The sequence below is a fragment of the Nicotiana tomentosiformis genome, chromosome 4 (genome assembly GCF_000390325.3).
Source record: "Nicotiana tomentosiformis chromosome 4, ASM39032v3, whole genome shotgun sequence".
Classification (NCBI taxonomy): Eukaryota; Viridiplantae; Streptophyta; class Magnoliopsida; order Solanales; family Solanaceae; genus Nicotiana; species Nicotiana tomentosiformis.
Window position 1 is genome coordinate 20,642,445 of NC_090815.1, and position 13,025 is coordinate 20,655,469.

Sequence of the window (13,025 nt, forward strand, 5' to 3'; positions counted from 1 at the left end):
CGTGCGTACGTAGCCCCCCACAATTAGCAACAATTATTAATTAAATTACCTATGGGATAATTTTCCCCCTCACAAGATTAGACAAGAGACTTACCTCAATTTGCTCCAATTTAATCCAATAGAAGGCCTTTTCACGATTATCCAATTATGTCTGGCTCGAATCTAGCCAAAAGAATTCGATACAATCAATAAAAATTATATGAATCAATTTCATAAGAAAATACTATATTTTTCAATAAAAATCCGAAATTAATTCAAAAATCGTCTGTGGGACACACGTCTCAGAATCCGGCGAAAGTTATGAAATATGAACGCCCACTCAACCACGAGTCTACCCATACCAAAATTACTAAATTCCGATAATAATTCAGCCCTCAAATCCTCAAATCTAACCAAAAGGGTTTTCAAATTTTTCCAACTTAATTCACTAATTACATGATAAAAACAGTGATGAATTCGAGTAATTTAACCAATATTGAGTTAAAAACACTTACCCCATTATTTTCTTTAAAAATCTCCCAAAAATCGCCTCAATTCGAGCTCCAAATCGGTAAAAATGGAAAATGGAATTTTTAGAACTTAAACTCTCTGCCCAGTAATTTCTCCTACGCAATCGCGAACTTCCTCACGCGATCGCGTAGCACAAATTTTTACTTCCCAAAAAATAACCCTACGCGATCGCAAACAATGCCATGCGATCGCGATGCACAAGGTTCCAACTCTACGCGATTGCATCCCTCTTCACACGATCGCATAGAGTAAATGCGTGACCCAACTTCCTCTCCAGTTTCCCCTACGCGATCGCAAACAATGCCACGTGATCACGATGCACAGACTGGCCCAGCCTACGTGATCGCGGACTTGCCCACGCGATCGCATAGAATAAATTTTTATGTTGCCCAATTAAGCCTACGCGATCGCAACCCCATTCACGCGATCTCGTAGAACAAAGTCGCCACTGCCCAAATTACTCTACGCGATCGCAGACGAACTTACGCGATCACGTACAAGGAAAATCAGAAGAAAATACCAGCAGCTATCAATTATCTCTCAAAGACCAAAAATAATCTGCTAGCCGTCCGAAACTCACCCGAGCCCCTCGGCACCTCAACCAAATATACTAACAAGTCCCAAAATATCATACGAACTTAGTCGAACCCTCAAATCACACCAAACAATGCTAAAACCACGAATCATCCTCCAATTCAAGCTTAATGAAACTTAAGATTTCTAACTTCTACATTCGATACCGAAACCCATCAAATCAAGTCCGATTGACCTCAAATTTTGCACACAAGTCATAAATGACATAACAGAGCTATGAAAATTTTCAAAACTGGATTCCGACCCCGATATCAAAAAGTCAACTCACTGGTTAATCTTCCAAATTTAAATTATTGTTTTAGCCATTTCAAGCCTAATTTAACTACGAACTTCCAAATAAAATTCTGAACACACTACTAAGTCCAAAATCATCATACATAGTTATTGGAACCGTCAAATCCCGATTCCGGGGTCGTTTTCTCAAAATATTGACCGAAGTCAAACTTAGCATTTTAAGGCCAACTTAAGGAACCAAGTGTTCCGATTTTGACCCGAACACTTCCAAATCCCGAACCAACCATCCACGCAAGTCATAAATTAATAAAAGCATATACGAGGAGTTTTATTTAGGGGGACGAGGTTCTAAAAGTCAAAATGACCGATTGGGTCATTACATTCTCCACCTCTTAAACAAACGTTCGTCCTCGAACGGGTTTATAATTGTACCTGGAGTGCTGAATAAGTGTGGATATCTGCTCCGCATATTTTCCTCGGCCTCCCAAGTCGCTTCCTCAACTGGTTGGCTCCTCAACTGGACTTTTACTGCAGAAATCCTCTTGGACCTCAATTGGCGAACCTGCTTATCAACAATGGCATTTGATTCTTCTTCGTAGCCCAAACTATTATCTAGTTGAATTGTGCTGAAGTCTAACACATGTGATAGGTCGGCATGATACTTCTGGAGCATAGATACATGGAAAACCGGATGAACTCCTGATAAAATGGGAGGCAAGACAAGCTCATAAGCAACCTCCCTTACTCGTCTCAACACTTCAAATGGCTTATAAACCTTGGGCTCAACTTGCCCTTTTCCAAAATCTCATGATTCATTTCATCGGCGAAACTTTCAAGAGAACTTTTTCACCTACCATAAAAGATAAGTCACGCGCTTTCTAATCCGTGTAACTCTTCTGTTTGGATTGTGCTGTACGAAGTTGCTCATGAATCAACTTTACCTTTTCCAAAGCATCCTTCACCAAATCAGTACCATATAACTTAGCCTCACCGGGCTCAAACCATCCGATGGGCGAACGACATCACCGACCATATAAAGCCTCAAATGGAGCTATCTCGATGCTGGATTGGTAACTGTTAATATAAGTAAACTTGGCCAAAGTCAAGAAACGATCCCACTAGCCTCCAAAGTCAATCACACATGCCCTGAGCATGTCCTCCAAAATCTGAATTTTCCGCTCTGACTGCCCGTCGGTCTGCGGATGGAAGGTTGTGCTGAGCTCTACACGGGTCCCTAATTCACTATGTACTGCTCTCCATAAATGTGAAGTAGACTTAGGGCCTCTATCTGATATGATTGAAATTGGCATACCGTGCAACCGAACTATCTCCTGAATATAAATTTGGGCCAACCTCTTTGAAGTATATGTAGTCACAACCGGAATAAAGTGTGCCGACTTGGTCAACCTGTCAACAATGACCCAAACTGCATCAAACTTCCGCAAGGTCCGTGGTAACCCAACTACAAAGTCCATAGTGATGCGTTCCCATTTCCACTCCGGTATAGTCATCTGTTGAAGTAGGCCACCAGGCCTCTGGTGCTCATATTTAACTTGCTAGCAATTTAGACACCTAGCTACGTACTCAACTATGTTCTTTTTCATTCGTCTCCACCAATAATGCTGCCTCAAGTCGCGATACATCTTCGTAGCACCTGGATAAATAGAATACCGAGAACTGTGTGCGTCCTCTAGGATTTTTTCCCTCAGTCCATCCACATTAGGAACACATAGACGATCCTGGAGTCGCTAAACACCATCCGCTCCAATAGTAACTTCCTTGGCACCACTCCGTAGTATCGTTTCTCGAAGAACCATTAAGTGTGGATCATTATACTGGCGAGTCTTGATCTGTTCAAATAGTGAAGACTAAGCTACAACACATGCAAGAACTCGGTTGGGCTCTGAAATATCCAGCCGCACAAGTCTGTTGGCCAAGGACTGGATATCCAAAGCTAATGGCCTCTCCTCTGCTGAAATGAAAGCCAAACTACCCATACTCTCCGCCTTTCTACTCAAGGCATCTGCAACCACATTTGCTTTGCCCGGATGATATAGGATAGTAATATCATAATCTTTCAGTAACTCCAGCCATCCGCACTGCCTCAAATTTAGGTCCCTTTGCTTGAACAAATGCTGCAAAATGCGATGATTAGTATAAACTTCACAAGACACCCCATAAAGATAATGCCTCCAAATCTTAAGAACGTGAACAATCGCAGCTAACTCCAAATTATGCACCAGATAATTCTTCTCGTGGGGCTTCAGCTGTCGTGAAGCATATGCAATAACTCGCCCTTCCTGCATTAATACACAACCCAAGCCAACGCGTGAAGCGTCACAACACACTGTATACATCCCCGAACCGGAAGGTAACACTAACACTGGTGTTGTAGTCATTGTTGTTTTGAGCTTCTGAAAGCTCACCTCACAATCATCGGACCATCGGAACGGAGCACCCTTCTGGGTTAATTTGGTCAAAGGTGCTGCAATAGATGAAAAATCTTCCATGAACCGATGATAATAACCTGCTAAACCTAGGAAACTCCTGATCTCAGTCGCCGAAGTGGGACGATGCCAATTATGAACTGCCTCAATCTTTTTGGGATCAACCTTAATTCCCTCGCCCGATACAATATGCCCTAAAAATGCTATAGACTATAGTCAAAACTCACATTTAGAGAACTTAGCTTATAGCTTCTGTTCCCGCAGCATCTGAAGCACCACTCTCCTATACTGCTCGTGCTCCTCCTTGTTGCGCGAGTAAATCAAGATGTCATCAATGAAGACAATGACAAATGAATCAATATATGTCCTGAATATCATGTTCATCAAATCCATAAACGCTGCCGGGATATTAGTTAAACCGAAGGACATCACCAGAAGTTCATAATGACCATATCTAGTCCGAAAAGCAGTCTTCGGAACATCCGAATCCCGAATCTTCAACTAATGATACCCCGACCTCAAGTTAATCTTAGAGAACACCCTAGCACCTTGCAACTGGTCAAATAGATCATCAATACGCGATAACGGGTACTTGTTCTTAATAGTGACTTTGTTCAATTGTCGATAATCGATACACATCCGCATAATACCATCCTTCTTCTTCACAAATAATATCGGTGCACCCCAAGGCGATACACTTGGTCTGACGAACCCTTTGGTTAGTAACTCCTCAAGCTATTCTTTCAATTCTTTCAATTCTTTTGGAGCCATGCGATATGGTGGGATAGATATAGGATGGGTATCTGGAGCCAAATCAATAAAAAAATCAATATCACGATCAGGTGGCATAACTGGAATATCTGAAGGAAATACATCGGAGAACTCCCGAGCTACAGGCACTGAATCAATAGTCGGAGTCTCTGCAGTAGTATCCCGCACATAGGCTAGATAAGCTAAACAACCTTTCTCAACCATGTGTTGAGCCTTCATTAAAGAAATAACCCGATTAAATGCACTAACAGACGAACCCTTCCACTCCAGCCTAGGCAATGCTAGAATAGCCAAGGTAACAATCTTAGCATGACAATCTAGAATAGCATGATATGGAGATAACCAGTCCATGCCTAGAATAATTTCAAAACCGGTCATCTCAAGCAATAGGAGATCTGCTCTAGTTTCATAACCACAGAATGTAATAATACAGGACCGGTAGATCCGATTCACAACAACAGAATCACCCACAGGAGTGGACACATAAATGGGAGTACTCAAGGACTCACGAGAAGCACCCAAAAATTGAGAAAATATAGAGGACACGTATGAATATGTAGATCCTGGATCAAATAATACAGAGGCATCTTTGCTGCAAACAGAAATAATACCTGTAATCACGGCATCTGAGACCTCTGCATCCGGTCTGGCCGGAAAAGCATAGAACCGAGCTGGAGCGCCAACTGGTTGACCTCTACCTCTAGGACGGCCCCTACCCACCTGTCCTCCACCTCTTGGTGGTCGGACTACTGGGGGAGCAACTGGTGCAGTAATCATAGGCTGTTGACCCTGCTGCACTGGCCTACCCCAAAACCTGGGGCAGAATCTCCGTATGTGACTGGGATCCCTGCACTCGTAACAACTCTTTGGTACAATGGGCTACTGACTAAAAATCTGGCCCTGGTGACCTGAATACCCACTGGAAGAACCCTGAATAGCTGGTGAGCGATAAGAACTCTCTGGTATAGCAATGAAATAAGGTCACACTGGAGGACCCCGAGGAGGCGGTGGTGCTGGATATGGGGGCCTGCTGGACTGCCCTCTCACGAACTGACCTCTGCCTCTAGATGGAGCACCTCTGAACTCTCCAGAATACCTAAACTGTTTATCTCTAGTAACCTTCTCTTGGCTACACTGACGCACACCCTCAATCCTCCGGGATATCTCCACGACTAGCTCATAAGAAGTACCTATCTCAACCTCTCGAGCCATAGTGAACCGATTGCCAGTATGTAAACCTGCAACAAACCTCCGTACTCTCTCTGCCTCAGTAGGGAGTATCATAAGTGCATGGCGAGATAACTCAGAGAACCTCGCCTCATAATCGGTCAATGACATTTGACCTTGCTGAAGCTACTCAAACTGAAACCGTAACTCTTCCCTCTGGGAGGGTGGAATATACATGTCCAGGAAGATACGGGTGAACCTATCCCAAGTCATGGGGGAAGAATCTGCTGGTCTGCCTAGAATATAAGACTTTACGGGCCCTGCCCTTTAGCTAAAAAGTAGCAAAGTCAATCCCGTGAGACTCTAATATCCTTATGTTATGCAGTCTGTCCCTGCACCGATCAATGAAGTATTGGGGATCCTCATGTCACTCACCCCCAAAGACAGGAGGATGTAGTCTAGTCCATTTGTCCAATAGTTTCTGCGGATCAGCGGCTGCAACTGGCCTGAGCTCAGATGTAGCTGCTGTCACTGGCTGGGCTCCACCCCATGGGTAGTGCACCCTGGGTTTGATATATAACAAATGTCTGTCCATGAGCTTGTGCGGTCGGAGTTTGTGCTCCCCCGCTCGCCTGAGATGTGGCTGGGTCTACTGAAAATAAATCGGCCTGAGTCATAGTGTCCATGAACCGCAATATATGACCCATGACATTCTGGAATCCCGGTGCAAATGTGAAATTCACCGGAGCTGGCTTTGCCACAGGCACCTCACCTTGTTCCTCAATAATGGAATTCTCTGCTGGACCCACTGGCAGCATAACTGGAACAGTCCTGGGACGTCCTCGTCCTTTACCACGGGCTGGAGCCCTCCCTCGGCCTCTGCCTCTGCCTCTAGCAACTGGGGGAGTAGCTCTTCCCTGGTCTAGAACCTCATTAGAGCGCGTTCTCACCATCTGTGAGAGAATAAAAGAAAGATATTTAATAATACAGCAATTGCACGATGGAATATGAAGAAATGTAGTTTCCTAACACCTTATAGCCTCTCGAAGATAAGTATATACATCTCCGTACCGATCCGCAAGACTCTATTAGGCCTGCTCATAACTTGTGAGACCTACGTGAACCTAGTGCTCTGATACCATGCTGTCACGACCCAATTTCACCTATAGGTCATGATGGCGCCCAACACTACAGCTAGGCAAGCCAACTAGTAATTTAAACATACATCAATTATTTTCAGAATAAGTTTCTAAGTAATTTTATTATTTTACAAGCAATATTAAAAAAAATAGAAAAGGTACCAATTAATTTAAATCCAAGAAAAAAAATAATCAACTCCCTATTCTAACAATGTGTGTGCCAAAACCTGGTGTCACAAGTGTATGAGGATCTAGTAGATTATACAAAAACTCTAAATACTTTCTGAAATAAAATAGACAGAATGCAAATACAAGAAGAAGCATTGGTAGCTGCAGAACAGCTCAGAAAGACAACTCACCACTAGGCCTCAGGATAACGCGGGTGTGCGATGATAGGGCCTCCACTAGTGCTTGCTTCAGATCCTGCACAAAAAGTGCAGCAAGTGTAGCATGAGTACGTAAACAACGTGTACCCAGTAGGTATCAAGCCTAATCTCGAAGAGGTAGAGACGAGATGGCCAACTTTGACACTCACTACGGGTCAATAATAATAATTGAAATAAAACTAAAATATCTAAATCAACATGATTCACAGATTAATAATAATTTATTTAACCAGCATAAATAATTAAATTCCTTCAAATGCAACAATTTTCAAACTATTAATTAAATTCACAAACTGCAATTGAAATGCCAAGGTATCGTATCATTATTATTATTATGCACGATTTCTGCCGAGGTCGTACGGCCCGATCCAGAGTGTCGTGTACACTGCCGAGGGACGTGCGGCGCGATCCATAGATGTATCTATACTGCCGAGGAGTTCGGTCCGCTCCACAAGAAATGAGGACATTTTCTTATGTATATCTGGAATGAGAGTATATTTATTATAAGATAAATTCAAGAGGATGAACAATTTCTTTTAACAATTAATTAATTTAAATAGAAAATTAAGCATATGAGATTTCCATCTCTTACTATCTTTTCCTAACAATTCACAATATATCTACCAAACAATTTAATTAAATAACAGATACAATTTACACAAGTAATTCATGCTTTGAGTCATAAACTACCCGGACTTTAGCAATAATAGTTGCTACACACGGACTCTCGTCACCTCGTGCGTACGTAGCCCCCCACAATTAGCAACAATTATTAATTTAATTAACTATGGGGTAATTCCCCCTTTACAAGATTAGACAATAGACTTACCTCAATTTGCTTCAATTTAATCCAATTGTCTGGCTCGAATCAAGCCAAAATAATTTGATACAATCAATAAAAATTATACGAATCAATTCCATAAGAAAATACTATATTTTTCAATAAAAATTCGAAATTAATTCAAAAATCGTCCATGGGGCCCACGACTCGGAATCCGGGGAAAGTTACAAAATATGAACGCTCACTCAACCACGAGTCTACCCATACCAAAATTACTAAATTCCGATACTAATTCTGTCACGACCCGAAATTTCCCACCGACGGGACCATGATGGTGCCTAACATTTCACTTGCTAGGCAAGCCAACGTTAGAGAATCCTTAACTAATTTCTTATTTTTATTCAGTAATTAACAATAATTAACAAATATGAAATATAAAAAGTGCGAAATATCATAAAATTTTATTAATTACTACCACCTGGATCTGGAGTTACAATTCACAAGCATTCTAGAATTTACTACAAGTAATAATCTGAAAGAAATACAACTGTCTGAATGAAAGAAACAGTAGAACAGAAAAGATAGGCGAGGACTTCAAGGTCTGTGAACACCGACAGATCTACCTTGAGTATCCGGACAACGGACCAATAGCAAAATCTTGATCAACCCGAACCGGTATCAAAGTCTGCACAGAAAGTGCAGAGTGCTACATCAGTACAACCGACCCCATGTACTGGTAAGTGTCGAGCCTAACCTCGGTGAAGTAGTGACGAGGCTAGGACAAGACACCCACATATAACCTGAACAGTATAATCATGCTAGTGGCAACAACAGTAAGTAAAGAAATAACGCAGAAATAATGGAAGGGAACATACAGTGGGGAAATACAAAATAAAGAGTGAGAACAATGAAAAGACAGAATTAAACCGAAAATCCTTAAACGAATTGAGCAATTAAAACAGCAAGGAAAATTATACGGCATCACCCTTCGTGCTTTTACTCTCAACCTCACCAAATAAAGAAATAGAACGGCACGACATCACCCTTCGTGCATTTACTCTCAACCTCACCAAATAAATAAATAGAACGTCACGGCATCACCCTTCGTGCATTGAACCTCTCATAATATACACGGCATCACCCTTCGTGCTTTAAACCTCTCATAATATACACGGCATCTCCCTTCGTTCTTTAAACCTCTCATAATATACACGTCATCACCCTTCGTGCTTTACACTCTTCCTCACAATATAAATAATGCATGCACGGCATCACCCTTCATGATTTACACTCCTCCTCACCAATCACATAATCAATAACAACGGATAGAGAGAAGTTTCACAAAGAAATCAATATTTCATCAATGATTACTTTCACAATTTAACATCTCAACCTCAAATCAATATTCACAATTCAACCTTGGTAGAACCGGATACAAGTCTCCCAATATTTTAACAACAACAATAAGTATGAATAACAAGATTTAAGACTATAAATTTGCAAGAATGGAATTTCACTCGCATGCTATGACTCGACCACAACGCATAGATGCTCGTCACCTCAACTATACATCGTATTCAACAACAAAACACGTAGCAAATACTCACACAATACCTATTTCCTCAAACCAAAGTTAGATACGACACTTACCTCAATTTCTCAAGCCACTCACTGCTCAAGTATCGCTTTCCCTTTAGAATTCACCTCCAACCCACTCGTATCTAAACATAATTAGTTTAATATCATCAATTATCGCTAAAGGAATCAAATTTAATGCATAATTACAGTTTTCCTATGTTTTCCCAACAAAAGTCAAAAATCGACCCGGGCCCGCTAGGTCAAAACCCGAGGTTCAGACCAAAATTCATTTACTCATTCACCCCCGAGCCCGAATATATAATTGGTTTTCGAATCTACCTCAAATTGAGGTCTAAATCCCCAAATTTCTGAAATCCATAATTTCTACCCAAAACCCCTAATTCTACCATGAAAACCTTAGATTTAAGGTTAAAATCTTGTGAAATGTAGTGAAAGATTGAAAGAAACCAGTTTAGAATCACTTACCTATGATCTGGGTAAGAAATGGTCTTTGGAAAATCGCCTCTTGTGTTTTAGGTCTTTGAAAATTTGGGAAATGAATGAAAATTCCCGTCCAAAAGTCATTTTGATCAGCTGCAAATGTCGCATTTGCGACCTGAGCTTCGCAAATGCGAAGGAGTCATCGCAAATGCGAAGATAAGTTCGCAATTGCGACCTTGAATCTTCGCAATTGCGAGAACTGCTGGCCTAAGCTTTCTTCGCAGTTGCGATAAAAACCTCGCAATTGCCATACCTACTTGGTTCGCATTTGTGAAGCCTGATCTCGCAATTGCGAGATCAGAGGCCTGCTACAGACACCAGTTACACCATCAAATTTCTAAGTTCCAAAATCACTTAGTAGCCTACCCGAAACTCACCCGAGCCCTCGGGGCTCCAAACCAAACATGCACGCAAGTCTAAAAATATCATACGAACTTGCTCGTGCGATCAAATCACAAAAATAACACCTAAAACTATGGATTTAGCACCAAAACTCATGAATTCCTCAAGAACATTTCAAAACTGCTATCTTCTCAACCGGACGTCCGAATCACATCAAATAAACTTCGTTTCTCACCAAATTTCACAGATAAGTCTTAAATATCATAATGAACCTATACCAGGCTCCGAAACCAAAATACGGACATGATACTAACAATGCCAAATATCAATCAATTCTTAAAAATAAATAATTTTCAAACTTTTAATTTTCATCAAAAATTCATAACTTGAGCTAGGGACCTTCGAATTTGATTCCGGGCATACGCCCAGGTCCCATAATTCGATACAGACCCATCGGAGCCGTCAAAATATGGATATGGGCCCGTTTACCAAAAATATTGACCAAAGTCAACTAAAATTAACTTTTAAGGTAAAAATTCTTATTTTCATTAGTTTTCAACATAAAAGCTTTCCGAAAACCTGCCCGGACTGTGCACGCAAATCGAGGAGGATAAAAATGAGATTTTTAAGGCTTAAGAGCGCAGATTCGAGTTCTAAACCATAAGATGACCTTTTGGATCATCACATTCTCCACCTTTAAAACAACCGTTCGTCCTCGAACGGACATAGAAAAGTACCTGGGCTGGTGAAAAGGTGGGGATATTTACTCCGCATATCGGACTTGGACTCCCAAGTAGCTGCCTCAATAGGCTGACCTCTCCACTGCACTCGATTTGAAGGGTAACTCTTTGATCTCAACTGGCGAACTTGCCGAGCTAAAATTGCCACCGACTCCTCCTCATAAGTCAAATCCTTGTCCAACTGGACAAAGTTGAAATCTAACACATGGGATGGATCACCATGATTTTTCCGGAGCATAGACACATGGAATACCGGATGAACCGCAGATAAACTAGGTGGTAATGCAAGCCTGTAGGCTACTCCACCCACCCTTTCAGGAATTTCAAAGGGTCCGATATACCTAGGGCTCAACTTGCCCTTCTTTCCGAACCTCATTACACCTTTACTAGGTGAAAACCAGCGCAATATCCTTTCTCCAACCATGAATGCAATATCATGAACTTTACGGACGGCATAACTCTTTTGCCTAGACTGAGCTGTACGAAGTCGATCCTGAATAATCTTGACCTTATCCAAGGCTTCCTGTACTAAGTCTGTGCCCAACAATCGAGCCTCTCCCGGCTCAGACCAACCAACTGGCGATCGGCATCGCCTTCCGTATAATGCCTCATTTGGAGCCATCTTAATGCTTGACAGCTATTATTATAAGCAAACTCCGCAAGTGGCAAGAAATGATCCCAAGAACCTCCAAAGTCTATAACACAAGCGCGGAGCATATCTTCCAATATCTGAATAATGCGTTCTGACTGTCCGTCTGTCTATGGATGAAATGTTGTCCTCAACTCCATCCGCGTGCCTAACTCACGCTGTACAGCCCTCTAGAAATGTGAGGTAAACTGCGTACCTCGATCTGAAATAATAGACACAGGCATACCGTGAAGGCGGGCAATCTCACGAATGTAAATTTCAGCTAACCTCTCTGAAGAATAGGTAACTGCCACTGGAATGAAATGTGCTGACTTGGTCAACCTGTCCACAATGACCCAAACGGTGTCAAATTTTCTCTGAGTCTGTGGGCGCCCAACAACAAAATCCATAGTGATACGCTCCTTCTTCCACTCAGGAATTTCTAACTTCCTAAGCAAACCACCAGGTCTCTGATGCTCGTACTTAACTTGCTGACAATTTAGGCACCGAGCTACATATGCAACTATATCTTTTTTCATTCTCCTCCACCAATAATGTTGCCGCAAGTCCTGATACATCTTGGCGGTGCCCGGATGAACAGAATACCGGGAACTATGGGCCTGCTCAAGAATCAACTCACGAATTCCATCCACATTAGGAATACAAATATGACCCTGCATCCTCAAAACTCCATCATCTCCAACTGTAACCTGCTTAGCACCACCATGTTGCACTGTGTCCTTAAGGACAAGTAAATGAGGATCATCATACTGCCTCTCTTTGATGCGCTTATATAAAGAAGATCGAGCGACAGTGTAAGCTAGAACTCGATTGGGTTCTGAAATATCTAACCTCATGAAATGATTAGCCAAAGTCTGAACATCTGCAGCTAATGGCTTCTCACCAACCGGAATATACGCAAGCCTGCCCATATCACAGCCTTTCTACTCAAAGCATCGGCCACCACATTGGCCTTTCCGGGGTGATACAAAATGGTGATATCATAGTCTTTCAACAACTACAACTATCTTCTCTGCCTCAAATTAAGATCTTTTTGTTTGAACAGATACTGAAGGCTGCGATGATCAGTAAATACCTCACACGAGACACTGTAGAGGTAATGCCTCCAAATCTTCAGCGCATGAATAATGACTGCTAATTCTATGTCATGAACATGATAATTCTTCTCGTGAACTTTCAACTGCCG

General features: G+C 41.8%; 1 protein-coding gene across 1 annotated transcript; it reads right to left on the reverse strand.

The window, feature by feature from the left end:
• Positions 1-6,656: 6,656 nt before the first annotated feature.
• On the reverse strand, positions 6,657-12,750 carry LOC138909345 (uncharacterized). Its single transcript, XM_070200539.1, has 2 exons — positions 12,459-12,750; positions 6,657-6,676 (listed from the first exon to the last, which is right to left on the reverse strand). Exons 1-2 carry the CDS (start codon positions 12,748-12,750, stop codon positions 6,657-6,659), a joined length of 312 nt encoding a protein of 103 aa, XP_070056640.1.
• Positions 12,751-13,025: the final 275 nt, after the last annotated feature.

Coding starts and splice junctions, on each gene's coding strand:
- LOC138909345 (XM_070200539.1), bottom strand. CDS start 12,750: ATGGGCAGGCTTGCGTATATTCCGGTTGGTGAGAAGCCATTAGCTGCA. Junction 6,677..12,458: donor TCCTAATGTGGATGGAATTC/GTGAGTTGATTC, acceptor ATTCTCTCACAG/ATGGTGAGAACGCGCTCTAA.